The following is a 22,851-nucleotide window of genomic DNA, read 5'->3' on the forward strand; positions in this document are numbered from 1 at the left end:
GACGCGGGTGAGGAAGCAGCTGGGGCCTCCGCATGGCTCACGGGACGGAGGTCCTGCAGGTGCCAACCACGCTGGCAGCATTGCTCCTGGGGCAGCCACAGAGGCCCACAGGGAAGACTCACTTTCCCTCCTCCCGTGTTCTTGGCCACTCCCTGTCCCCAAGCTCGGGTGCCCAGGACAGGTGGGAAGGCTTCCCCTGGGTCGGCACGCTGCTCTGCATGTCTTCGTTTTCCCTGACCTGCTGGGTCCCGAGGTGTGTGGTGTGGCCACAGGCAGTGGGGCCGTGTCATGGTGGCTTTAGAAAGGCACCCCCTGGACGAAGGTTGACTGGCACGTGCGCCTTGTCACAGGGAAGCCCCCGTCCAGCCCTCGGTGGGCAAGTCTGGGTGACAAGGCGGGGAGGGCGCAGGGCCGTGTCCGTGCTGGCCTGAAGTGAGAAGTGAAAGCCCACACTGGGCTCTGAAGACCTGGTGTGAAGAAAATGCATTTTCTTCATCTCACTAACATCTTCGTACTGATCACATGTTGGAATGAGAATGTTTTAGGTATATTGGGTTAAATAAAATGGACTATTAAGATTTACTTGTGTACTTTCTTGTTGTGGCTGCTAGAAAAGTTGAGGTCACCGGTACAGCCCACACGTGAGGCCAGCACCCTCTCTGGGATGGGGCCTCTTCTTGGGGTGCAGACTGGGGCTCCCGGCCTCCCTGCTCTGGTGCTATGACCAGAGGGCCATCAATTGCTTCTGGGCATGCCTCCTGACCCTGACCACAGGCCCGCAGCTACTCCTCCACCAGCCGACTGAAGGGTGCCCCCTCAGATCCTTCCAGAAACGCGCGGTTGGTGAGGCCTTGCAGGAAGGAGAAAGTTGAGGGCTCAGGTTCCGCTGGCAGTTGGGGTGTGAACTCACAGGGTTCTGGTGAGGGAAGGAAGGTTCCAGGAGGACCCCCTGCCGAGCGGCTCCTCTGCCACCTTGGTATTGTCTTGGAAGGAGATAAGATGTGAGTGCATGAGCCCACCTCTTCACACCCCACATGCTCCTCCAGGGCCTTCCAGCCCCTGACTTCCCTGCCTCCATCCGCGAACCTCCCACCCCGCCCCACCCCCATGCCCCAAGTGCCCTGGTGTCCAGCTTTGGGCAGCCATGGGGCGCTAGGCCCAAGGCCTCGGCAGTAGTCAGAGCTTCAGGTGGGGGCTGCTGGTGAAGCCGTATCAGGTGAGCCATGGGCCAACTTGGGCCAGAGCCAGGAGAACAGTCCAGGGGAGGGCCTGTGCGGGGTGTCTGTTTCTCCTGCACAGTGCTGTGTGTCCTCAGGCAGGGGCCTGGACTTCTCGGAACCTGAGCTTCCTGCTGGGGGGCAACGAGAGCTGAGCCTCCCTGGGCCGGGCTGTGTGACAGCAGGATGAGCCAAGGTGAGCTCGCTGGGCACTTGCTGCAGGGGTTTGGGTGCGTGTGATCCCGCGCTCTACCTGCGAGCTGGCACCCCTCGTTGGCCCAGGAGGCCGAGGGGTGAGCTCCAAGGTGCCTTCTTGCAGAGCTGGCTGGTAGCAATCCCTCGTTGGGGGCCTCGCTCCCCTCCCAGCTGAGCACCATCACCCTGGAGGACCTGGGGCTCCTAGAGGAGGGGCTAGACAGCCCTGAGGCCCTGAGTCTGGAGGAGATCTCAGGCAGGTGTGAGCCCAGCTGCCAGACATCCACCATCTCTGTCCCAGAGCAGGACACCCCCGAGCGCTGGAAGCAGCTAGAACAGTGGTGAGCCCCGTGGGGAGCAGGGACGGGCCACCCACACTGTCAGCTCCCAGCAAGCGTGGCTTGACCCGACCGGCACCTTGCCCCGGCCAGGGTGGCTGACCTGCAGGCCGAGGTGGTGTCCCTGCGGGGACACAAGGACCGCTGTGAGCACTCCATGCTGAGGCTGCTGCGGGAGCTGCTCCAGGTGCGCGCCTGCGTGCAGCTGCAAGATTCAGAGCTGAAGAGGCTGCAGCAGGAGGGGCTGCAAGTGGCTCGGGGCCCTGAGGAGGCCTGCGAGGTGAGCCACCCTTGGCCAGGAGGAAGCCCCCACCCAGAGGCCAGGCTCCCCTGTTCCCGATGTCAGGGCAGCTGCTTCCTGGGCCCTGAGCCCAGCTCAGCCCCTGCTGCCCAGGCCTGGAGCCCAGCGAATCGCTGATGCCCAGCTCCGGCGCCCTGTGTCTGTGCTGGTTGGGCTGTGGGGACCCCAGGCCTGCGCTCAGCCCACACCCTCCTGCCTGCAGCTCCCCAGCCTCCAGAACCAGATGCAGGCCCTGGACAAGAGGTACCCCACACCTGTGGTGCAGGCCTTCGTGGGAGGGAAAGGGGCTTTGGGAAAGCTGTGACAGGTGCCCCCCAGCTGAGGCATCAGCCTCGTTTCCCCCCGCTAGTTGTCTTGCTCAGGTAAGAAATACACATCTTGCCTGACTCAGACAGGTCTGGGTTTGTAAGAGCTCAGCAGCCACAGGGGCCTGGGAGCGGGGAAGCTTGCTGCTGCGGCCCCCCAGCTGGGCCCCTAGCTCCCAAACGCCACCTAGCCTGCTCCGGCTGCTCCTCGCCACCAGGAGGGTGGGCTGGGCAGGCCTGGGGCAGAAGCGGCTCTTGTGTGGCAGGCTGGTGGAGGTCCGGGAGGCCCTGACCCAGATCAGGAGGAAGCAGGCGCTCCAAGACTCCGAGCGGAAGGGCGCCAAGCAGGAGGCCAGCCTCAGGTGGGCGCTGCCCGCCTCCCTCCCGGGGGGCTGTCTCTGGACCCACGGTGTGTGGTCGTGTGGGAGTCACCAAGGCAGGGCAAGCATTCTCCGGCCCTCGGTGCCAAGCCGCTGGTTGACGAGACCTCAAACCCCCTGTGGACCCTCTGTGGGGGAAAGAGAGTTTAGCCCAGGACCCCCACCCATTGCCCTTCCCCATTAGTCATGCCCACCTGGCACCCAGCTCTCACCGTCTGGGAAGGAGAGGGACCTCAGCACCTTGCCCTCTCTGTTTGCCCAGGGCAGGTTGTATACCTCCTGCTCCACTGGCCTGGAAGTCAGCCAAGGACCCCCAGATGCAGGCCCCAGCCCAAGAAGGACTCAGTGTTCAGGGGCCCTGCCAGCCTCCCTGTGGCTCCCCAGCCAGGCCCTCCAGCTGGCTGTACTGCTGTGACCTGTGGCCGTTGCCCCTAGGTTGGCCAAGCTGACTGGGAAGCTGGAGCAGGAGGAACAGGATCGGGAGGCAGCCTGTGGTGCCCTGCAGAAGAGCCAGGAGGAAGCTAGCCAGAGGGTGGACCACGAGGTGGCCAGGATGCAGGTACCCTGGAGGGAGGCTGGGCCGGACAGGGCTCTGGCATCCGTGCAGCCAGCTGAGTGGCCGGCAAGAGGGTCCATCTAGAAGAGCCCCCGATGCTGCTCAGCCCCTCTCCTTCCTGTCGGTGGTTCTTCCCTTGTTCCAGCAATTTGTTTGGTTCTGTCCATGTGACCAGACCTGAGGGGCAACCCCAGTCCTGTGTTGCCCAATACGGCAGTCACTAGCCACAGATGGCTCTGCATATTGAAATTAGCCAGCGTTTTAGACAATTTAAAACTCAGTTCTTCGATCATGTGAGCCACATTTCAAATGCTCAGTGGCCACGCACGGCCCGTGGCTGCCGATTTGGGCAGCATTGAGATGGAGTGTGGCCTTCATTATAGTCCCCTCATTAGCGCCATCTCAGCCTCTGCTCCCCACTCCCCGCATAACCAGCACCCAGATCAGGAAGCAGAGCATCGTAGCCCTGAAGCCCTTCTGTGGCTATTTTCAATCTCAGTGCTTCCCTCTGGGTGAAGTAGAAATTTCCTTCCTGAAGACGCATCTCTTGGGGGGCCGGTCCCGGGCTGGGGTGGTTTTCCCTCGCGCATGGCCCTAGGAAGTACAGGGGACTAGGCAGGCACGTCTCCAGACCTGGCCTCTTCAGCTCTGCAAATAGAGACCAGGGCCTGCACTGCAGAGGGGAGGCAGGGGACCGAGTGCTCTCCAGCTGCTGCCCACATAGCTCGGCTGCCCAGCTTCGGTGGCGTCCCCTCCCGCTGCCCTTTGGGAACCTAGTGTCTTCCCTCCATCGAGAGGCTTCCTGCCTCCTGCCGGCCCAGGATCTCCAGAAAGCATTGGGCCCAGGGATTCCTGACATGCCAGGCATACTCATGGGGTGCCTGCCTCTTCCCTGAGTGCGTTCTAGGGCTGGGATCAGCAAACTGTGGCCCACCACTTGTTTTTGTAAATAAAGTTTTATTGGCGCACAGCCACACCCATATTGTCCACGGCTGCCTTTGCACTGGTACCGCAGGGCTGAGGAGCTGGGACCGAGTGCCTGTGGCCCATAAACCTAAAACATCTACTCTCCAGCTCCTTACAGCGAGATCTTGCCGACCCCTGCCCTAGGTCCTCCCACATGGGGTAGGGGCTTAGGGTACAGCTGCTCTGTGGGCTGTAGGCAGCTCTCCTGGCCCTGGGAGGGCTCTGTGGCTGCAGAAAAGGTGCCTTGTGCCAGGGCCTGCTGTCCTGCGGGTGTGTGAAGCCAGGAGACAGGGCCTGGCTGGGCTTTGACTCCCCACTAGTGCTCCCCCAGGACCTTGGTGCAGCACAAAAGGAGCTGATGTGGAGGAGGGAGAGAGGGCAAGGGCGTGTGCATGCATGCGCGTGTGTGGGAGTGTAGGCATTGTGTGCATTGTGTGCATGTGTGTGTGTGGATGCGCTGGATTTATATGCGCACATGTGTCTGAGTGTGCATGCTTTTGTATGACTGTGTGCACACATGTGCATATATGTGTGTACATGTGCACAAGTTTGTGCTGACATGCATTTGGCCTCCCTGCCAGAGGCTCCCAGCTCTGGGTGTGATTTGGTGGCTGCTGTGCCACCTTCCCTGGGTGGCATCTGGTGGTCACTGAGAGCACAAAGTGTGTTCTGGACCCACGGGAGCTCGGTCTTCAGACATTCACAACCATTGTGCCTGGCCCTCTGTGGGGACATGTGGTCCCTGCCCTTCCTTCCTCAGGAGGGTATAGCGGGCCGGGCTCTGGCAGGCTCAGGGACAGCAGTGGACACTTATCCTCTGATGAAGATAGTTGGGCAAGAAAACAACCAAGCCCATGAGGGCGCAGTGGTCAGGGGTGGCCGTGGCAAGGAAGATGCCCAGCACGGAAGCTGCACGGTGACCACGGGGACCTCCCTCCGCAGGCCCAGGTGACCAAGCTCGGAGAGGAGATGAGTCTCCGCTTCCTCAGGAGGGAGGCCAAGCTGTGCGGCTTCCTGCAGAAGAGCTTCCTGGCCCTCGAGAAGGTGGGAGCCGTGGGCAGCTGGGCCTGGCCGCCTGCACTCGCCGGGCTCGAACAGACAGGGGTGGTCCCCCCACAGAGAATGAAGACCTCGGAGAGCGCTAGGCTGAAGGCGGAGAGCGGCCTGCGGGAGGAGCTGGAGAGCAGGTGGCAGAAGCTCCAGGAGCTGGAGGAGGAGCGAGTCCAGGCCCTGTGGGGGCAGCGCAAGGTGGGTGGCCGCGGGCTAGGCGTGGGCTGGGGTGTCCAGGGGCGCAGGTCTCAAGGCCGCCTCCACACAGTAGCAGGAAGAATGCCACCTCCTGGAGCAGTGCCAGGGCCTGGACAAGGCCGTGGTCCAGCTGACCAAGTTCGTGCAGCAGAATCAGGTGTCACTGAACCAAGTCCTGCTGGCTGAGCAGAAGGCCCGGTAGGTGTCGGTCAGGCCGGGTGGACGGGGATGGCCCTTCTCCCCCGAGTCTGGCATCCCAAGCCCAGCACCAGGCCCAGTGGGGCACCCTGGGGCAGAGTAGCTGCCCTCTGGTGTCCCCCCACCAGCCTGTCTTTCACAAGGGAACCCTGTGTGGCAGCAGTGGACGCAGCCCTGTCTTGGTGGCCTCTGTGATAACACTCCATCCTCTGCTCCTTGGGCTCTCCTAAAAGGTTCTGGGGCCAGCACCCAGGCTCCCCTCCCTGGCCCAGCAATGAGGGGCAGGCCAGCCTCAGCTGGGGGACAGTCTCTTGATGGCGTCAACCCCCAGGGACGCCAAGGGGCACTTGGAGGAAAGCCAGGCTGAGGAACTGGCCGCCTACCTGCAGGAGAACCTGGAGGCCATGCAGCTGGCCGGCGAGCTGGCCCAGCAGGAGACACACAGCGTGCTGGAGCTGGTGAGGGCGTCAGGGACTGAGTCAGGTCTCCTTGCAGGGTACCCCCCGTCCCCACACAGGCACCCACACTCAGCCTGGCCTCCCGCAGCTCCAAGAGAAGAGCCAGGCCCTGGAGGTGTCCGTGGCTGAGCTCGCCAGGCAGGTGAAGGACCTGAGTGACCATTTCCTGGCCCTGAGCTGGAGGCTGGACTTGCAGGAGCAGACGCTGAGCCTGAGGCTGCGCGAGGTGAGCAGAGCAGAGCTGCGTCGGGGCAGGGCATGCTTAGACAGGTGGGGTCCTGGCGCCCCTCCTGCTCCCCAGCCGTCCCTGAGGGTGGAGGCTTGACCGGCAGATCCCAAGCCTCCCACCCCCACCCAGCAACTGTCTGCAAAGCCTAGGGTGGTCCTGAGCCCCAGAGGCCAGAGGTCAGCTGCTGAAACTTTCAGAGGCCGACGCCCCACCACTCAGGGGACTCAGCCAGCCGCGAGGCAGCCTCTGCCCCAAGGGTTCTTTTTTCTCCTTTTTTCTAACAGCTTTATTGAGGTTTAATTCACACACCACACAATTTACCCTTTAAAAGCGTACAGTGCAGTGGCTTTTCTTAGATTCACAGTTGCACAGCCACCAGCACAAGCCCCTGTAGAACTTTTTATCACCCCACGAGGAGGCCTTGTCCCGTTAGCGGTCACTCCCTGTCGTTCCTCCTGCCCCCCACCCCTGGTGCCCACTCATCTGCTTTCTGTCTCTGTGGGTTTGCCTCTTCTGTGGATGTTTCACAGAAACGAGCTCACACCCTCTCTCCCAGAGCGGCGTGTTTTTGAGGTTCATCCGTGTTTTAGCGTGTGTCAGTGCTTCATGCCTTTTCATGGCCAAATAAAATTCCACTGTGTGGGTGGACCGACTGGTTTATCCGTTCGTCAGCTGACGGACACTGGGCTGTTGCCCTTCTTGGCGATTGGATGGCGCTGCTGTGGATGCACATGTACACCCTTTGGCTGTGGGCTGGGTCCCCCTGGCCTGCCCTGCAGCCCCTCTCCTGCGGGTGCGGGCAGGCTGTCTGCCCTCTGTTCCAGTCCCTACCAATTCCCGTGGGCAGGTGGGGCTGGCATGTGGAGGGGGCTGAGCTAGGCCTTCTTCTTATGGATGTGGCTCTGCCCAGCCTGGTGGCCCTTCCTGGGAAGACCTTGTCCCCAGATGTGCCTGGCCAGGACTTCCTGGGGTTGCGTGTGGTCTGTGTGGACATGCTCGGAGTCAGAGGTGGACGTGGGGGCCCCATGCTGTCCAGGAGCTCTCTACTGCGTGGGTGCCAGTGTCTCGGGTCCTACTGGCTCCAGTGGGCCCCATGTGTCTGTCTGTCCATTCTCCATCTCTGGGTTCTGGCCCTCACTGGGTCTCCATGTCCCAGGCAAAGAGTGAGTGGGAAGGCGCAGAGCGGAAATCCATGGAGGGCCTGGCCCGGTGCCGGGAGGAGGCCGAAGCACACCTGAGGGACGTGCGGGAGAAAGTGGACAGCCTGCCCCGGCAGGTGGGTGAGGGCTGGGGCTGCAGCCTCCCCCGCCCCTCTGTGCCCCCCTTAGCTGCCCGCTGGCCCCTGGCTCCTCGTTTCAGATAGAGGCTGTCTCCGACAAGTGCGTCCTCCACAGGAGTGACTCAGACCTCAAGATCTCTGCCGAGGCCAAAACCAGGTGAGGGCCCGAGCCCCCTGCCACGGCCTGGCAGGACCGTGGTCCCTGGGGAGGGGAGTGAGCTCTGCTGAGCATCAGGAGCAGGGCTGGTCCCCTCCCCAGGAGGGTGCAGCTGTCTCAGAGCAAGCCTGGTGCATCAGTGAGGCTTCCTGAGAGCGCTCCTCCCCAAGCCCCCAGCACCTGTGGCAGCTCCGACCCCTCCCCAGCCTGGGTCTGGTGCACACCGGTGCAGCCTGCACGTATCCCTGAGCCTTTCCCTCTGTCACCTGCTGGGGACCCCCAGTCCCCCTTGGAGGGGTGACAAGGCTGAGCATCTTTGTGCTCTGCCCAGGGCCTCCTCCCTCCACCCACCCTGCCTCCCGGGCAACCCCTAGAGCCTGGCAGCCCCCTGTCTCCTGTGCCCACAGAGAGTTCGAGCTCGGGGCCATGCGGCAGGAGCTGGCTGCTGTGCTGTCGTCCATGCAGCTTCTCAGGGAGGGCAACCCTGGGCGGAAGATCGCCGAGATCCAGGGCAAGCTGACTACGGTACCCTCGGGCCCCAGCGCCCCTTGCACTCAGGAGAGTGGGCGGTCACCTGATTCAGACAGGACAGTTCCCTTCATGGGGCCCCAGGGAGGCTCAGATCCAGGACACCTCATGCGGGGGCGTCAAGACTTGCAGAACCAGCTGTCCTGCTGGGTGGCTCTGCATGTCTCAGCCTCCAGGAATACCAAGTGGGGGCACCTGTGTGGAGCCCCCAAATGCTGAGGGGCATCAGCAATTGCAGGGAAAGGAGCGGCCCCCAGCACCAGCCGGGTCCCACCTTCTCATTGGGCTGTGACACGCCCCGGATCCCACCCAGGGGCGAGGACCCACGTGTCACAGGCCAGCTCCTGCCCTGAGTGAATGAGGGGGGCTGCCCCCAGGCCCGTAGACTCCCCACTTCCATGCCCACGAATGGGGGCCGCATTTAGTTTCAGAACCAAATAATGAAATTGGAAAACAGCATCCGGGACAACAAGGCCGTCCAGAACCTCAGGTTTAATACAGAAACCAAGCTGGTGAGAGGTGGCCCCAGGCTGGACCCTCACCCGGCCCCTGTGGCTCCACGGGGTTCCCAGGCTCTGCGGGTGGCCGCCTTCCTCTGGTGGAGCCTGACTCCCACCTCCCCTTGCCCCTCCCAGCCTGGCCCGCTCCTGGCCGTCCGTCTGTCTGCGTTTCTGGCCCAGGCAGCGTTTCTGGGCAGATAAGGCCCTGGTTTGCCCAGAGGGAGATAAACCCCATTCACCGTCGCCCCCCATCCCCTGCCCCCTGCATTCCTGCGTCAGTCCGCCCCTCCCGCCCCCATGCTCCACTGCGTCCACAGCGCACGGAGGAGATGGCCACCCTGCGGGAGAGCATGATGCGCCTGTGGAGTGAGGAGGGCCCGTGGGCCCTGACGCCGGGCAGCAGGAGGGTCCTCGTGTCGCTGGTGAGCCACCGGTTCTTCATCAAGGACGTGGCCGCCAGCGAGGTGGCCCCCGTGAACCGCTGGGGTGTGTATCAGGCCGTGAGGTAAGCAGTGGGGGGCCTTCTGGAGACCCCTCCAGGTCCAGGTTCGGGGCTGGGGGAGGCCCCGAGGGCAGTGGGCAGAGGCAGGATCCAGGAGCCGTGAGCCATATCTCTGAGCAGGTGGCTGAGGTGGAAGTCGGTCCTCCTGAGCCTGGTGGCCCAGCGGAGGCCAAGAGCGGTCTTGGAGAAGTCCCTCAGCTGGGAGCCTGCCCAACAGCTCACGTCCTTGCCCCTCTCCCAGAAATAAATGTGCCAGCTCCTGCTCCTGTCAGAGCCCAGAATTCCCACCCAGGGGGTCAGGAGGCCACAGGCAGTGGGAGTGACCAAGGGGACCCTTCCCAGAGCCTGTCTGTCCCCAGACTCCCAGAACCCCTTTCTGCCCAAGCCAGCTGAGCCCCAGGCCCACCCACTTTACTGGGGCTTCCCACCAACAGGCACAGTGGCCTGGGAGCCCCACTCACCCCCAGCTGGGCCCCCTAGCAGGCAGGTGGCCCAGCCTCGGGGTCCATGGCTGCCGGCTGTGCAGTGCCTGGGGAGGAAGTGGCTCTCCCTGCCCTCATGGAGGGAGCAAATAGCGTGTTCACCTATGCCCTCGGGCAGCACCCCCGCTTCCTGCCGGTCCATGAAAACCCTCGGCTCATTCTGCTGTAGCCACCTGCTGCGGGACTGTGCGGAGGCGCCGTGCTGGGGCCAGCCAGGGGGATGGGCAGTGAGGAGGGCAGTGGTCTGGATGGAGAATGAGCCTTGCCCAGTGGGGGGCACCATGTGTTCACCCACTGAGCCCATGGCCTCCAAGAGGCCACAGCTCCTGCCCTGTCCTCCCCACTGTGGGTAGAGCTCTGAGGGCCGAGGGCCAGGGTGGCCAGGACTGTGGCTCCTGCCCGTTCCCTCCCCTGGTGGCCTTTGGTTGTGGCAGCTCCAGGCCCCAGGATGAGCCCAGCCCTTCTTCCTGGGCCTGAGAAGTCCCCGCCTGAGCTGGTTTGTCCTGCTAGTGGCCACCCTGGTTGGAGGGCCCCGGGGGGCTCCCAGGAGAGGGATCAGGAGAGTCTGGACGCCTGCTGCCTCCGTCTCACCCCCATTGACCCCAGCCCACTCACTAGGCTTCGGCCAGCTGCACCCCCTCCGGGGCCTGGGCACCTCCACCCGGCAGCTCGGGGCCGGCCTCCGCTGACCAGCTGGCCAGCAGGTCGCTGAAGTCTGGTGTGCCTGGGTGGAGTAGGCCCAGGGGGCTGGGCGCTGGCTCCTTCCAGAAGGAGGGGGGCAGCTTCCTCTGGGTCATAGGGGTGATGTGGCCGTACTTCTGCTCCAGCCGCAGCCGGCGGCCAGCCCATGCCCGGGGCCCCGGGTACTGCCGCAGCCCATAGTCGAAGAGCTCTGCCAGGGGCCCCAGCGGCTGCGCCCTGGCCCCACCGAGGCCCGGCCCCCGCACCTGCCCCTGGGGACCCCCGGGCAAGCGGACCCTGGGCTCGGCAGCCACGCTGTCATCAGGGGGCCCACCCTGGGCCAGGCGCACCAGGTCGGCACAGTACAGCTCCCCGGCTGAGCTGCCCACCAGGCGGCCATTGGCATAGATGTCACAGGCATCTGGGTCCTGTCCCCTGTCCTTGCGGCCAAAGTAGCGCTGGATGTCACTGCTGATGAGCCTGGAAAACTGCAGCAGCCGCAGCGGCGTCTCGGGGACGCTCGGATCCAGAGGGACCGCTTCTGGGGCAGTTGAGGCCCAACCTGAACTCTGGGGGGCTGGGCTGCGGGCCCCTGGCCCCTCAACCTCCAGCTCCTGCTGCTCCTCCTCCTCCTCCTCCTCCTCCTCCTCCTCCTCCTCTGAAGTGTCTGGGGGCTCTGGGTCTGAGGGCGGGAAGGGCCCATGGGATGGCAGGGGCAGCAGGAAGTCACAGAGCGGCCGGATCACGCCTGCGGCCATCTCCTCCACGCCGCCGAGCTTCTGGGGCCTCCGGGGCAGCAGGCGCCAGCTGGGGAGGGAGGTGGAGAAGGGACAGGTTAGTGGTCAGGGCCTGCATCTCTCCCCAGGGAATGGGTCACTGCAGGCTTGTGGGGCCGCCTGTGCTTGGAGAGGGCACTGAGCTTGGAAGAAACCGTGTGTGATGGGACCCTGGGTGGGTGGGCATGGCAGGAGTGGAGGGGGAGAGCCCATGGGACGGTCTCCGGCCAGAGGAAGGGGGTGGTTGGCAGACGCAGGGAGGCGGGGTGAGGGGACAGTGCTGCTGGAACAGTCGAGACTGGGGAACAAAGCAGGGGAGGTGGGAAGGAACCTGGCCCAGGGGTGGGGTGCTGGTGGGTTTGGGGCCCTGGAGCCCGGAGACTGATCCCAGCGTGGGGTTGCTCCGGTCCTCGGCTCAGGTGCCAGATGGAAGAGGGGGACCCTCGGCCCGTCACATGGTGCCTGGGGCTGGAAGGGTTCTTCGTCCCTGAGATGCCCACACTGAGCCCAGGAGCTGGGCCTGCTGCCTCAGCCAGCTGCTTCCTGGGCTCCAGGGGATGCTCAGAGTCGGTGTTAGTGCTCCTGTCCCATCTAATTTTAATAAACGCTGTCATGCCCCGGGCTTTCATCTGCTCCCAGTGGGGGGAGGTTGGTGGAAGAGAGGACACCTCGGGCATGCCTAACCTGGGTTTCGTGGGGTCAGGGGAGGTGGGGAAGGCGTGTGGGCCTGGGGCTCACAGGACTGGAGCGGGGGTGGAATTTGGGAAGTGACTGATAGGATAGGCTGATTCTGAATGCCGGAGCACCCCCCCACCCCCAAGACAAGTGCCACCAGCCCCTTGGGCTGAGCGGGGAGGCAGGTGGGAGAGCCCTTTGGCCTCCTGGCAAGAGCCCCAGGCAGGAGGGAGGAAGAAAGGGAAGGTGGTGCTGAGAGAGGGAGAGGGGCTCACTGCTTGTCAGAAAATAACCTGACCTCATCCCCTGAGGGGGCCGGGTGAGTGCACAGGCGTCAGGCAGAGTCAGGCCGACCTGGGAGGGCGGGGAGCAGCCCAGGCCTCCCCTCTCCGTGTCCCCCTCTGGCCACTCTGGCCTCCTGATCTTCCCTGCCGGGGTGTCCCGTGGCCCCAGCATTGGGCCGTGGCGATAGTCGCTCCTGGGGAGCCAAGACTTAGCTCCCTTCCTGCCCCAAGCCTGTGCTTGCCCCAACAACGCCTAATTGATGGCCCAGCCCTGCTGGCAACCTGGCAGTGGGTGGGTGGTCTCCAAAGACCATCCGAGCAGAAGGGAGGGGGAGGAAGCCAGACCCCCGCTACCACCAGCACCCTCCCGCCTGACTCCTACCTGCTGAGGCCTGCAGCTCCCGCCGGGCAGGCCCACCTCCACCTGGGCTCAAGCATTTATAGGCGGGCTCCACGGCCGGCCAGGCTGGCAAATATTTGGCGACTGCATTGTCATCGCAGACCCGGCAAACAGAGCCCGTTTGCTTTAGCGCCCGGCAACCAGGCCCCGCGGGGGGAGTATGGCCTGCCTGGGGACCGTGGAGTGTTTGCCACGGTCCCAGCTGGCTCACACCCGGCAGAGGACCCTTATCTCCCCGTTCACTGGGGCCTGGACCCAGCCTTGTCAAATAGGCGGAAAATTAAATTTCATGCTATTTTGACTTCTGGAGTAGCCTTCTCTAGAAGACATCCTGCTTCTGCCGTGCTCCAGGGAACAGGGCTCCGGGACGGCCGCAGGACCTGGGAGGCCAAGAGAGGGAGGCTGGGGACCACCAGCCAGGGGAGGGGCTCATGCAAGTGAGGCCCCTGGAGCTCCCGCCCAGCCCCTCCTGCAGTCCCAGAGCTGCAGGTGCGTTTGCAATAAATCCAGCTGAACCCCTGCTCCCCCACCGCTCACAGAGCTTTGTCCCCAGGGGCCAAGCTGAGAGGGCACCTCCTTTCTCTGCTTCTTTTTTTGGCTCCCATGCCTTCCTCTGAGGGCTCAGTACCTCCAGCCCCATGGAACCTGCCTGTGGGGTGTCCTCACTGCGCTTCCCCGATGGGTTACAACCGACACCAGCAGCAGGACCCCAGAGGATCTGTGGCTCCCCAACGCCCCAACCTCCCTGGTGCCCAGCCCCTGCCCTGTGGTGCTGATGAGTGTCCTGGGGCCCATGTAAACCAATCACCACAAATTGGGGCTGAGAACAGCAGAGAGGGATACTCTCATGGTCTGGAGGCCAGAAGTCCAAGGTCAAGGCATGGGGGGGGTGGGGCTTGGTCCCTTCTGGATGCCCTGGAGGGAATCCGTCCCGTGGCTCTCTGGGCATTCCTTGGCTTGTAGCTGCATCATCCCAGTCTCTCTCCCTGTGATCCCATGGCCATCCCCCCACGGGTGTCTGTGTCCACGTTTCCCTCCTCCTGCAGGGATGCCCGTCACTGGACTCAGGGCCCCCTCCACTCTGACCTCGCCTTCCCTTGGCTGCATCTGCAGTGACCCTATTTCCACACAAGGTTCCACTCTGAAGTTGAGGCGGACACAAGTTTTGGGGGACACTATTCAGCTCAATAAGGGCCCTCCATATGTGACTGTGGCCCCTACCTGTCACTCACCAGATGTGGCCCCTGGAGATGCCCACTGGGAGGACTCCAGAGTCCCATTCACTGTGACTCCCAAAGCTGCCACTGCTGGTGGGCCAGGCTCTGAGGACAGGACAGCAGCCCCTCCCAGCCTGGCATGTGCCTGGCCCTGGGTCCCACGGTCACACATGGTTCCTGATCTGCCTTCCAGACGTGTGGGCTCACCCATCCATGGGGCCAGGAGGATGTGGATGCCACTCCACCCCTCCCTGGGTCCTTGCCCTTCAGCTCCAGGCTCCACGTCCTTCAAGCAGGGATGGTGCCTCTCCTACCTAGTGACACTCTGTAACAGGTGGGATGTGGACAGGGACCCAGGCCTTTCTTGCAAGTGGGAGCCGGTGGGCGAGTCTGCCATGCTGATTGCTGCCAGTCATTACTCGGGCATGTGGAGGGCCCAACACAGGTGCTCAGTGCTTGGACCCAAAGTCAGGACCCCCAGCTTTTGGGGGAGTGACCAGGAAATGGCAAGGTCCACCCCAAGAATGAGATCTGCACTGGGCCAGGCTGGTGGCCTGCCATCAGTGGGTCTTCACATGGCAGATGTCTCAGAACCAGGTTGTTTGCCTGGGGCAGGACCAAGGAGAGGGGTGGCGAGGGGCAGGGCCACTGCAGGCCCCAGGAGCAGGCTGCAGGGAGAGGGGAGGGATGCCAGCTCTGTGGGTGCGAGTGCCAGCCCTCCCGGCAGCCCACAGCGCAGACCTGTGAGTCCAGTCCGCATTGGACCTTGGTCCCCAAGAGACTGACTTCAGGCATGGCTAGGGTTCTGCCCAGAGACTCTGGGGCGCGATGACACTGTTGCCCAGGTCCTGGCCGTGGAGTGGTGCTGCTGGCCTCCCTCTGACCCAGCACAGCCAAGACCTCTGGGAGGCCCGGGGTTGGGGTTCCAGGTGGCTCCCAGGCTGCTGGGGCCCCAGGCTCCCTCTCTGCGAGATACAGCCCCTGCCTCCCTGCTGGCCCAGGGGGTTTGCAGTGATGGCCCAGGACCCAGGCTGGACCCCAGGGGAGGGGCCCACAGCTGCCCCAGCTGTAGCCGCAGTGCCCCCTGCTGATCGTCGGGGAAGGTCAGGGCCGGAGCCTGTGAAGGGGCTGGAGACAGGCCCGGGGTCTGCTAGTGGACTTCCACCTTGCTCAGCCCCGAGGGGGTGAGGCCACAGGGGCCATGAGATGTGCAGGCTGCGTGGAGGCCCCAGGAGAGCATTTGGACTCAGCCTCCAGCCTGCCGAAGTGGCCCAACCTGGACAGTGGGGGTGGCCTGAGGAAGATGAGACGCAGCCCTGCCTTCGAGAAGGTCCCGGCCCCCGGGGTGACCAGAGGAGGGGGCTTCATGAAGGAGGTCGATCGCAGGGCAGTGATGGGAGCAGGAGCTCAGCTCACCCAGCCAAGCTGCAGGAAGTGAAGACGTTCCAGCAGAGGCGACAGCCTGGAAAAGACCCAGGCAGAGCCCACACCCCTGTGGTCAACTGACCAATGGCCCCAAAGACATACATACCATAATCCCCAGGAACTGTGGACATGCCACCTCACATGGCAAAGGGACCCGGCAGAGGTGAGGACGCCGAGATGGGAGATGACCCCGGATTATCCCGTGGGTCCACTGTCATCACAGGGGTCCCTGTAAGAGGGTGGCAGGGGGTCAGAGTGAGAGGAAGTGTGACCGCGGAGGCAGAGGGCCAAGGCTTTGAGGGTGGACGGGGCCCCGAGCCCAGGAATGGAGCGGCCTCTAGAACCTGGAAAACACAAGGAAGTGATTTTCCCCGGGAGCCAGTGGAGTGTGGCCCCGCAGATGTCGACCTCCAGGACTGCACGATAATACATCTGTGTTGTTTTCAGCCCCTCCGTTGGTGCCCTGTTGTTACAGCAGCAACAGGACACTCACAGCGGGAAGTGTCGGCTGGAAAGGGGTCTGAGTGGCTTGCAGGACCTCCTGGACCTTCCTCCCGGCCACAGGGAGCCAAGACGGCCCGCACACTCGGTTCTTCCCTCTGTCACTGGGACCAAATCTCAGTGCGAGGATGGGGCTCTCGTGGGGAGCAGGGCGCTTGATGGTCACCACCCCCAGGGCCTGCTCCCTCTCGAGGGCCGTGGTTTCCACCCCCACCCGACAGGCTGCTCTTCCATCCTGGTCTCTACCTTAGGCCCCCCGTCCGTGGAGCTGGGGCTTTGGGTCCCGCAAATGGTCCGCTCGTGCCAGCCACGGGAAGACTGTCCACAGCCAGCCAGCCCTTTGTCCTTCTTTGCTGGCATAATCCCAATGTTTTTCTCTGCCTGACCAGAGACCAAGGAGGAGACTCCAGCCTGGAACAGAGAATTCTAGAGTGGGGGAGAAACGAGCAGATAGGTGTTTGGGACGAGGAACACGGACAGTGCAGCGCGGGGCAGACATCTGGACAAGGGAGGCCTGAGACCGGAGACCAGGGTGGGTGCCAGAGCACAAGTCCCAGCAACCAGTGATGGGACCCCACAAGGCACAGTGTGAGGGAGGGAGGGCGGGGGACAGGCATGAGACAGTTGTAAGAAGCAGACCTGGGGTCTCAGGAGGGATGTCAATGAACCATCCCCTTCCTTTCCCCTCCTGAGTCTGAGCCATGTTCACATGGACCCAGGAGTCTGGCAGGTGAGGCTGAACTCCACCTTTCGTTCCTGGGGAGTGGGGCTGGAGGACGGCAGCCTGAGAGGACCCTGGGTCAGTGGAGAGACACGCTTTCCAAAATCACTGCCCACACATGTCCAGCCCGATATTGGGAAGCCAGTCAGGCCCAGGCCGAGTGGCACGGGTGTCCCAAGCCCCGGCCACCCATTGGGGCCCCTGGAGTGGGGCTGGGGGCCCAGGCACTCAGGCTGCCAGGGTTGGGCCGAGCATATGTCCCAGCATCTGTTCCCACGGCCTCCCGTTGCGGGTGGTGTCGGGCCCTGTGGAGCTCTGTGCCCCCTGCCCCCGCCAGCCCTCACCCCTGTCGTCAGGTCTCAGTCCCAGGAGAAAGGCTCTGCTCTTCTGAAGGCAGTGGACCTGCCTGTCCCCACGCACCCCATATTGATCTTCCCGGGGAAAATCAATAGCTCCAATATGTCAGCTCTCAAGTGGCGCTACAGTAAATTACTCCCGCCATTGGGCACACAAGGGCTGCAGCCTCCCCGCCCATTAGTGGGACATTAGGCCTCGTGTGAGGTTTCTCTGTGTGCTTTGAGATAATGAAAGCTGAGGTGTTGGTTTATGCCCCAGGGGTTGGGGGGGGGGGAGGGGAGGTGAGGGGGACCTGGACAAGAGCTGGCAGCGCTGACAGTGCAGGCACCTGTCACCGAGTGCCTGGCTGGGGCTTGCCGGTTCAGGGAGGGGAGGGCCCCGGAGACACAGGGGCCCCGGGACGTATCCGGTTGTGGCTTTCCCCACTCGGGGCTCCACTGCATCAGAGGGTCAAAGAAACCATAGCATTTGGGCCATCGTTGCCCTCCAGCCCAAGGCCACCGGGACACACCTATGGTTGAACAGGGGGGTTTACGCTCCTTGCTGTGAGGGAGAGGGCACAGCGCGGCCGTGGGTCTCAGTAGGAAGGCGTTAAGGACAGTGGGTCCAGCCAGCGTTGGGTGAGGGGCTCTGCTCTGGGTTCGACGCTGTCGGGAAGCAGGCGGCCTCTGACTGGGGGTCTGTGCCAGGCTCCTGGGGCTCCCCAACAAAGGACCACAAACTGGGCGGTTTAAAACCACAGAAAGTTATTTTCTCACAGTCTGGGGGCCAGAAATCCGGAACCCAGGTGTCAGCAGGGCCACACTCCCTCCGAAGGCTCCGGGGGAGATTGTTCCAGGCCTTTCTCGTAGCTTCTAGTGGGACCCGCAGTCTTGGGCGTCACTCCAGTCTCTGCCTCCTTCGCGTGGCCTTCTCCCTGTGTGTGTCTGTCCTCTCCTCTTTTTGTAAGCACATCAGTCCTTGGATTTAGGGCCCACCCTATCCAGTATGACCTCATTTTAACTAATTACATCCTCAAAGACCCTATTTCCAAAAAAGGTCACATGCTGAGCTTCCAGGTGGACGTGAAGTTGGGGGGACCCCTTCAGCCCAGTGCAGCATCTTAACACATCTCATCCAGGAGGGGGGCAGGCGAGGCGAGGCTCCAGCCGTGGTTGGTAAAAGGTGGCTGTCCCTCTCGCCAGCCAGGATGGGGGTGCTCGGTCTTTCTGAGGTTTGGGTCATGTCCATGTCTGGTGTATGTTCAGGTGTGACAGAGGGGTCTTGTTTTGTCTTAAGACATCACGGTCACAGTGTGGCCTGGACCAATATTGATGTTCTCTGAAATTATGTCCAACAGGAGACCCCAGCTGTGAGCGCCAGGCCAGCTCCCGGAGGTCAGGGGCTGCTGTCTTCTTAAGACTCCACAGGACCCATGTCCTCTGCATTGTGCCTTCACCCCTAACAGAGACCAAGTGTTCGCTGGAGATGGGGACAGAGCGGGTGGTTTGGACACATGGATCTGCTCACGTTGTTAGCAGAGCGCCCCAGGAACGCGGTGGCAGTGCCTCGGGATGGATGGACGTTTCCATGCAGTCCCGTTATCAATCCTGACAGCTGCCCCAGGGACCCGCCAAGGGCTTCCCAGGCGTACAGCCGGTCCTTGAAGGACACGAGATGCCCATTTCACAGTGGAGGAAGCAGACTCTCGAGGGGTTAAGTTGCTCGTCCAGGGCGTCTTATTTCTGTCACCAATCTGAGGCAGTAACCCAGACTGAGATGGGCTTAGTGGCCCCTCTAAGCCCTGGGAGGCTGCCCCGCCCTGGGGTGAAGACCCAGACCCCGCCCTCACCTCCCAGCTCTGCCTCCCCTCTGCTGTCCTGGGGAGCTTGTGCCCAGATACCCTAAAGCATCCCATCCAGGTGGCTGCATCAGCTGCAGTCAACTTCACTTCTAACCTCAGCACTGTTTGATTTTCACCTCCTGCAGGAAGCCCTCCAGGCTGCATACCAGGATGATTCTGGCCCATCCTCCCCACACTTTTGAGGCCCCTTCTCCTGCTCACAGTGGGTGTTCCTGGGGTTTCCTGTGGGAGAGCTGGTTTGGCAGTGACTCCAGGTGGGGTTCTGGGGTGGAACAGGTGGGGTAGGGCCCAGTGAGGAGGACCTGGGCACACAGGTGCTTCTGTTGACACAGCAGCTCTGAACACAGTCATGGCTGGGAGCTGAGCCACCGATGGGCATCCAGGGCCAGGGTTCCCCGAGTGGGGAGGACTCCCAGATGTTGCTGGGCTCAGAACACCTCCAGCCCGCCACCCTTGCCCTAATGTCTTGAGAGTTCCTAGGGGGCGCAGAACTGGTCCCAAGTCTGGTGCTTCTCCGGCCAGAAGAAAGGTGCAAGAGAGGGGCACTCCAGAACCAGAGTTGCTGAACTCCGCAGGCAGCACATTACAGTTCACAAAGTGGCCTCCTGCTCTGATTTTGTCACCAAGTCACCCCCAACACATCCCCAGAGTCCGTGGGGATGCCTGGATGCCCCTATGTGGCCTTCAGACAGGAGGACTCGGCAGAGCCAGGGCCAGTTTGCCTTGAGGGCGGAGGCTCCAGCAGCTGACCTATGAAGACGACTGGGGAACCGGGCAGAGCCGGGAGCTCCGGGACAGCCTGAGGGACACCTCCCAGTCTGACTCCTGAAGGTGGAGGGACGGGAAGGCCCCCAGGAGCACGGGGCAGCCTCAGCCACAGAGAGGACGGCGGGCTGGGCCGCGCACATGGGAATCCGCCGGCCTGGGGAGGGGGATGTGTCGGGGGTGGGACGGCCTCCGAGAGAGCTGCTGGCGGGCCCTGCTGCGCTGGGTGAGGGGTCGCGGCCCCGGGGCTGAGCAAGCCTGTCTTGCCGAGCAGTTTGCCCATCCCGGCCGAGCGGCTCCGGGTGTAGACGGGGCCCCTCTTGCACGGCGCGGGGCAGCAGAAGGCCCAGGACGCAGGTGGGGACGGGTGCTGGACGCCGGGTGCCCCGGGCGCGGGGGGGAGGACCGGCGGGTAGGCTCTGTGCTCGAGGCCCCCTCCTAGTGGAGACACTAATGGAGAGGACCATTGCTGTGGCTGGAGTCCTATGAAGAGAGCCAGGCGCCGTCGCAGGCCGCGGGAGGAGGCGTCCAGGACCCGCGCCGGCACGGCGGGAAGGGTGCGCGGCGGGGGCCGAAGCGCCGATCTCGGGCGAGCCTGGCCGGCGGAGGAGACCCGCTCCAAGTTCGCGAGGACCACGCCCCACCCCGCCCCGCGCCTCCGTGCCGGCCCCAATCCCGGCGCCGCAGCCCAGGGACCGGCTGCTTGTTGGAGCCGGCGGAGAACTACACTTCCCGCCATGCCTCGGCGGCTCTCCCGGGACCGCACCTGCGACGGAAGAGGCCGCCGGAGAAGGCGCGTCATTTCCGCTGCGCGACTGGGCCCACGTTCTGTAGTCGTGAGCGGAGGCCTGGGACAGCGTCCGGTTTCCGGTTTCGCGCGCGCGACGGAAGTGACGCGAGCGGCGCGCCGCGGCGCCGAGCGTGGAGCCGGGGTCGCGATGAGCCGCGTCCTGCGGGCGCCGGCGGCCGGGTGAGCTCCGCGCGGGCTCGGCGGGGCGGAGGGCGGGCGCGGCGGGTGGGCGCGCTCACTCTCCCTGTCTTCCAGGGCCGTCCGAGCGCTGAGGCTCGCGCGCTGGCCTTCCCGAAGCCTGCATCCGCCGCCCGGGGGCCGGGCTCGGGCGCCCGCGGCTGAGAGCGAGGAAGAGGACGACCCTAACCGCCCCATTCAGTTTTCCTCCAGCACAGCCAACCCGTCCCGCTGGACGGTGGAGCATTCCCTGGGAAAGGAGCAGCAGCGGCCCTGGAGGAGGGTGCTGCCCTTCAGCCTGTCCCTCATGGTGCTGGTCATCTGGTGCTTCTTTAGGGAGGAGACCACCGCGGACCGCTGGTTGAGACGGGTGTTGGAAGAGGAGGCGCCGGAGCCGGGCGACCGTGCTGAGCAGGCTGGAGCCGCGGCTGCCTCGGGGGCGAGAACTTGACGGGCTGCCCGTGGGGCCGGCAGCGAGGGAACAAGCAGGCCACCCTCGGGCCATGATGCCGCGTTAGCCCGTTTCTGTCCCGGTTTTGGCGTCCCCAGCCTGAAGGACGGGATGGCGCACCTGGCCGCGCGGACCCGGTGAAGGTGGAGCGGAGTTTCAGCAGGTCGGAACCGGCTCCCCGCCTGATACTTGATGCCCATCGAATGCGTCCAAAAGCCTTTGCAGAGCCATAGGGAAGGTTCTGGTTGCCGCGTGTGCTCTTGGATTTGTGCCGTCTTTGTACAACGGTTGTCATATTCCGGAGCAATTCTGGTGACACTTGTAATCCAGTTTGCGGGTCGTTTGCTTTCTGAGACAGAGTAACTCGTAGAAGAGTTAAACTTTTTATTTTATGATGTACTGTGGTGTGTATAAATTGATGTTAGTTTTACAAACTGACAAATTAACAATAAATTTTAATTTGATCATGTGGAATTAAGCCAATCCCCCCTTCTTTGCATCTCATTAAAAAGAAAGGGAGCCTTTTAATCCTTTTTCAATTTCTTTGTTTTTCTTTTTCTCCCAGAGTGGGAACTGAGGGAAGAAACTTAAATGTAAATCGTGGAATACGTTATCAAAGGACACCAGAAATGATGACCTTCCGCAGCTCTCTGCAAACTTATTTTTAGCAAGGCAACAACTTTCCGAGTAGAATAAAACGGATGAGTATTTCTTTCGACAAATTACAGGCAATATTTTAGGTACTAAAGGATATGTCTTTTAGGTACTACTTAACAGCAAACCTGCTTAATTCTGAATTAAATACAAGATGCACAAAGGGAAGATTTTATTTACTTAAGCTTCTAGGGGAAGGTTTGATCTCTGCCGGTTTGTGGTGGCGAAGTTAACTGGCAGTTTCTCTCACTCAGATGTTTGAGGACGGCTGGCTGTATGCCAGGACACTGGCTTCTCACAAGGCCTCTCCCTGAAGTGCTCTAAGTGTCAGACACACCCTGGTAAATTGCACCTGTCAGGGAGCTGGGGCTGGCACTAGGCTGTTCGTTTTTTAAAGATGGAGAGACCAAGGTTTGCAAAGATGGACCTAGTCATGGCTCGGCCTGCATTGTCAGTGCCAGCAGGAACAAAGAACTGAGGCATCGTGTCTCTGGCCTGGCTTGCTTGTGACCTGTTTGGCTGTGAGCTATTTTGTTTGAGCAACAGTCATTCAAACTTGAACCCTTACTTTGCCCTCACTGGCTCCTGCAGGAACAAAGAAGAACTAAGGAGAAGAATTTTTGTTCTAATTAGAAGTAATTCTCATGACAGAAGCAATAGGATTTATCTGGAATAGTTAGACATTGTAATAACCAAAAAGAAGAGAATCAGAAACGCCAGTAATCCTGCACCACTGTGAACACTGCATTGTTTACTTTGCCAGATGGTTCTCGGGGGTATCTAGACTTAGGGTCTTTCAGAAACACAAGGGGGGCTGTATTGTTGTTGATGACACTTCATACCACAGGCAGCAGTATGAGTGCCTCCACGGTGGCTGTCGGTGAGGGCTTTTCCAGTTCCAGAGTTCATGCCCCAGACACGGATGGGCTTTATCAGGAGCAAAAGACAGACCCAAGGCCAGCAGGTGACAGTGTGGGCAGACCCTCCCACACCTGGGCTTTTCAGGGGTGGCAGCAGAGCAGGTGGATAGGTGAACTGTTATTTAAATCCTTTTATTATTAACTGTTTTCTTGGTATGCTTGTCTCATTTCCCCCACTGGGCTGTAGCTTTTCTTTTTCCCAGGGTGCTTGGCACAGACTCCGCAGATAAGCACCCATGAAGGACTGGAGAGGGCACGGACCAGGGTGGGCGTGCTAGACCAGAGCAGCTGCAGTGACTCGGGACACGAGAAATTGTTGGGCAGAAGGAGGAGAAAATTGTTTAAGAAAAAATTCAAGGAAGAGGAGGTTAACTG

General features: G+C 62.2%; 3 protein-coding genes across 8 annotated transcripts; 2 read left to right on the forward strand and 1 right to left on the reverse strand.

Moving 5' to 3' along the window:
- Positions 1-830: 830 nt before the first annotated feature.
- On the forward strand, positions 831-9,619 carry CCDC154 (coiled-coil domain containing 154). 6 transcript variants are annotated; one of them, XM_070567060.1, is made up of 18 exons: positions 831-1,216; positions 1,316-1,413; positions 1,537-1,753; positions 1,844-2,030; positions 2,254-2,294; positions 2,623-2,718; positions 3,172-3,295; positions 5,201-5,302; positions 5,378-5,506; positions 5,580-5,704; positions 6,036-6,162; positions 6,251-6,388; positions 7,548-7,667; positions 7,751-7,827; positions 8,235-8,352; positions 8,781-8,867; positions 9,173-9,360; positions 9,478-9,619. In XM_070567060.1, exons 2-18 carry the CDS (start codon positions 1,404-1,406, stop codon positions 9,602-9,604), a joined length of 2,013 nt encoding a protein of 670 aa, XP_070423161.1. In that variant the 5' UTR covers positions 831-1,216; positions 1,316-1,403; the 3' UTR covers positions 9,605-9,619. The 6 variants fall into 6 exon arrangements, with proteins under 6 accessions (XP_070423161.1, XP_008530679.2, XP_008530681.2 ...); XM_008532457.2 differs by having other exon boundaries at positions 892-1,001; XM_008532459.2 differs by having other exon boundaries at positions 893-1,001; positions 9,173-9,341.
- Positions 9,620-10,313: 694 nt separating this feature from the next.
- Positions 10,314-11,374, reverse strand: PERCC1 (proline and glutamate rich with coiled coil 1). Its single transcript, XM_070567064.1, has one exon. It carries the CDS (start codon positions 11,276-11,278, stop codon positions 10,454-10,456), a length of 825 nt encoding a protein of 274 aa, XP_070423165.1. The 5' UTR covers positions 11,279-11,374; the 3' UTR covers positions 10,314-10,453.
- Positions 11,375-17,611: 6,237 nt separating this feature from the next.
- On the forward strand, positions 17,612-21,430 carry UQCC4 (ubiquinol-cytochrome c reductase complex assembly factor 4). Its single transcript, XM_070567093.1, has 2 exons — positions 17,612-20,454; positions 20,530-21,430. The coding sequence occupies exons 1-2, from the start codon at positions 19,970-19,972 to the stop codon at positions 20,900-20,902; spliced, it is 858 nt and encodes a 285-aa protein (XP_070423194.1). The 5' UTR covers positions 17,612-19,969; the 3' UTR covers positions 20,903-21,430.
- Positions 21,431-22,851: the final 1,421 nt, after the last annotated feature.

Source organism: Equus przewalskii, chromosome 12 (assembly GCF_037783145.1).
Source record: "Equus przewalskii isolate Varuska chromosome 12, EquPr2, whole genome shotgun sequence".
NCBI lineage: Eukaryota > Metazoa > Chordata > Mammalia > Perissodactyla > Equidae > Equus > Equus przewalskii.

Bases quoted from the DNA above. Each gene is read 5' to 3' on its own strand.
- CCDC154 (XM_070567060.1), top strand. The intron at 6,163-6,250 runs GTGAGGGCGTCA...GGCCTCCCGCAG, and splicing joins CACACAGCGTGCTGGAGCTG to CTCCAAGAGAAGAGCCAGGC. The intron at 8,353-8,780 runs GTACCCTCGGGC...GGCCGCATTTAG, and splicing joins TCCAGGGCAAGCTGACTACG to TTTCAGAACCAAATAATGAA.
- PERCC1 (XM_070567064.1), bottom strand. From the start codon at position 11,278: ATGGCCGCAGGCGTGATCCGGCCGCTCTGTGACTTCCTGCTGCCCCTG.
- UQCC4 (XM_070567093.1), top strand. From the start codon at position 19,970: ATGAAGAGAGCCAGGCGCCGTCGCAGGCCGCGGGAGGAGGCGTCCAGG. The intron at 20,455-20,529 runs GTGAGCTCCGCG...CCTGTCTTCCAG, and splicing joins CTGCGGGCGCCGGCGGCCGG to GGCCGTCCGAGCGCTGAGGC.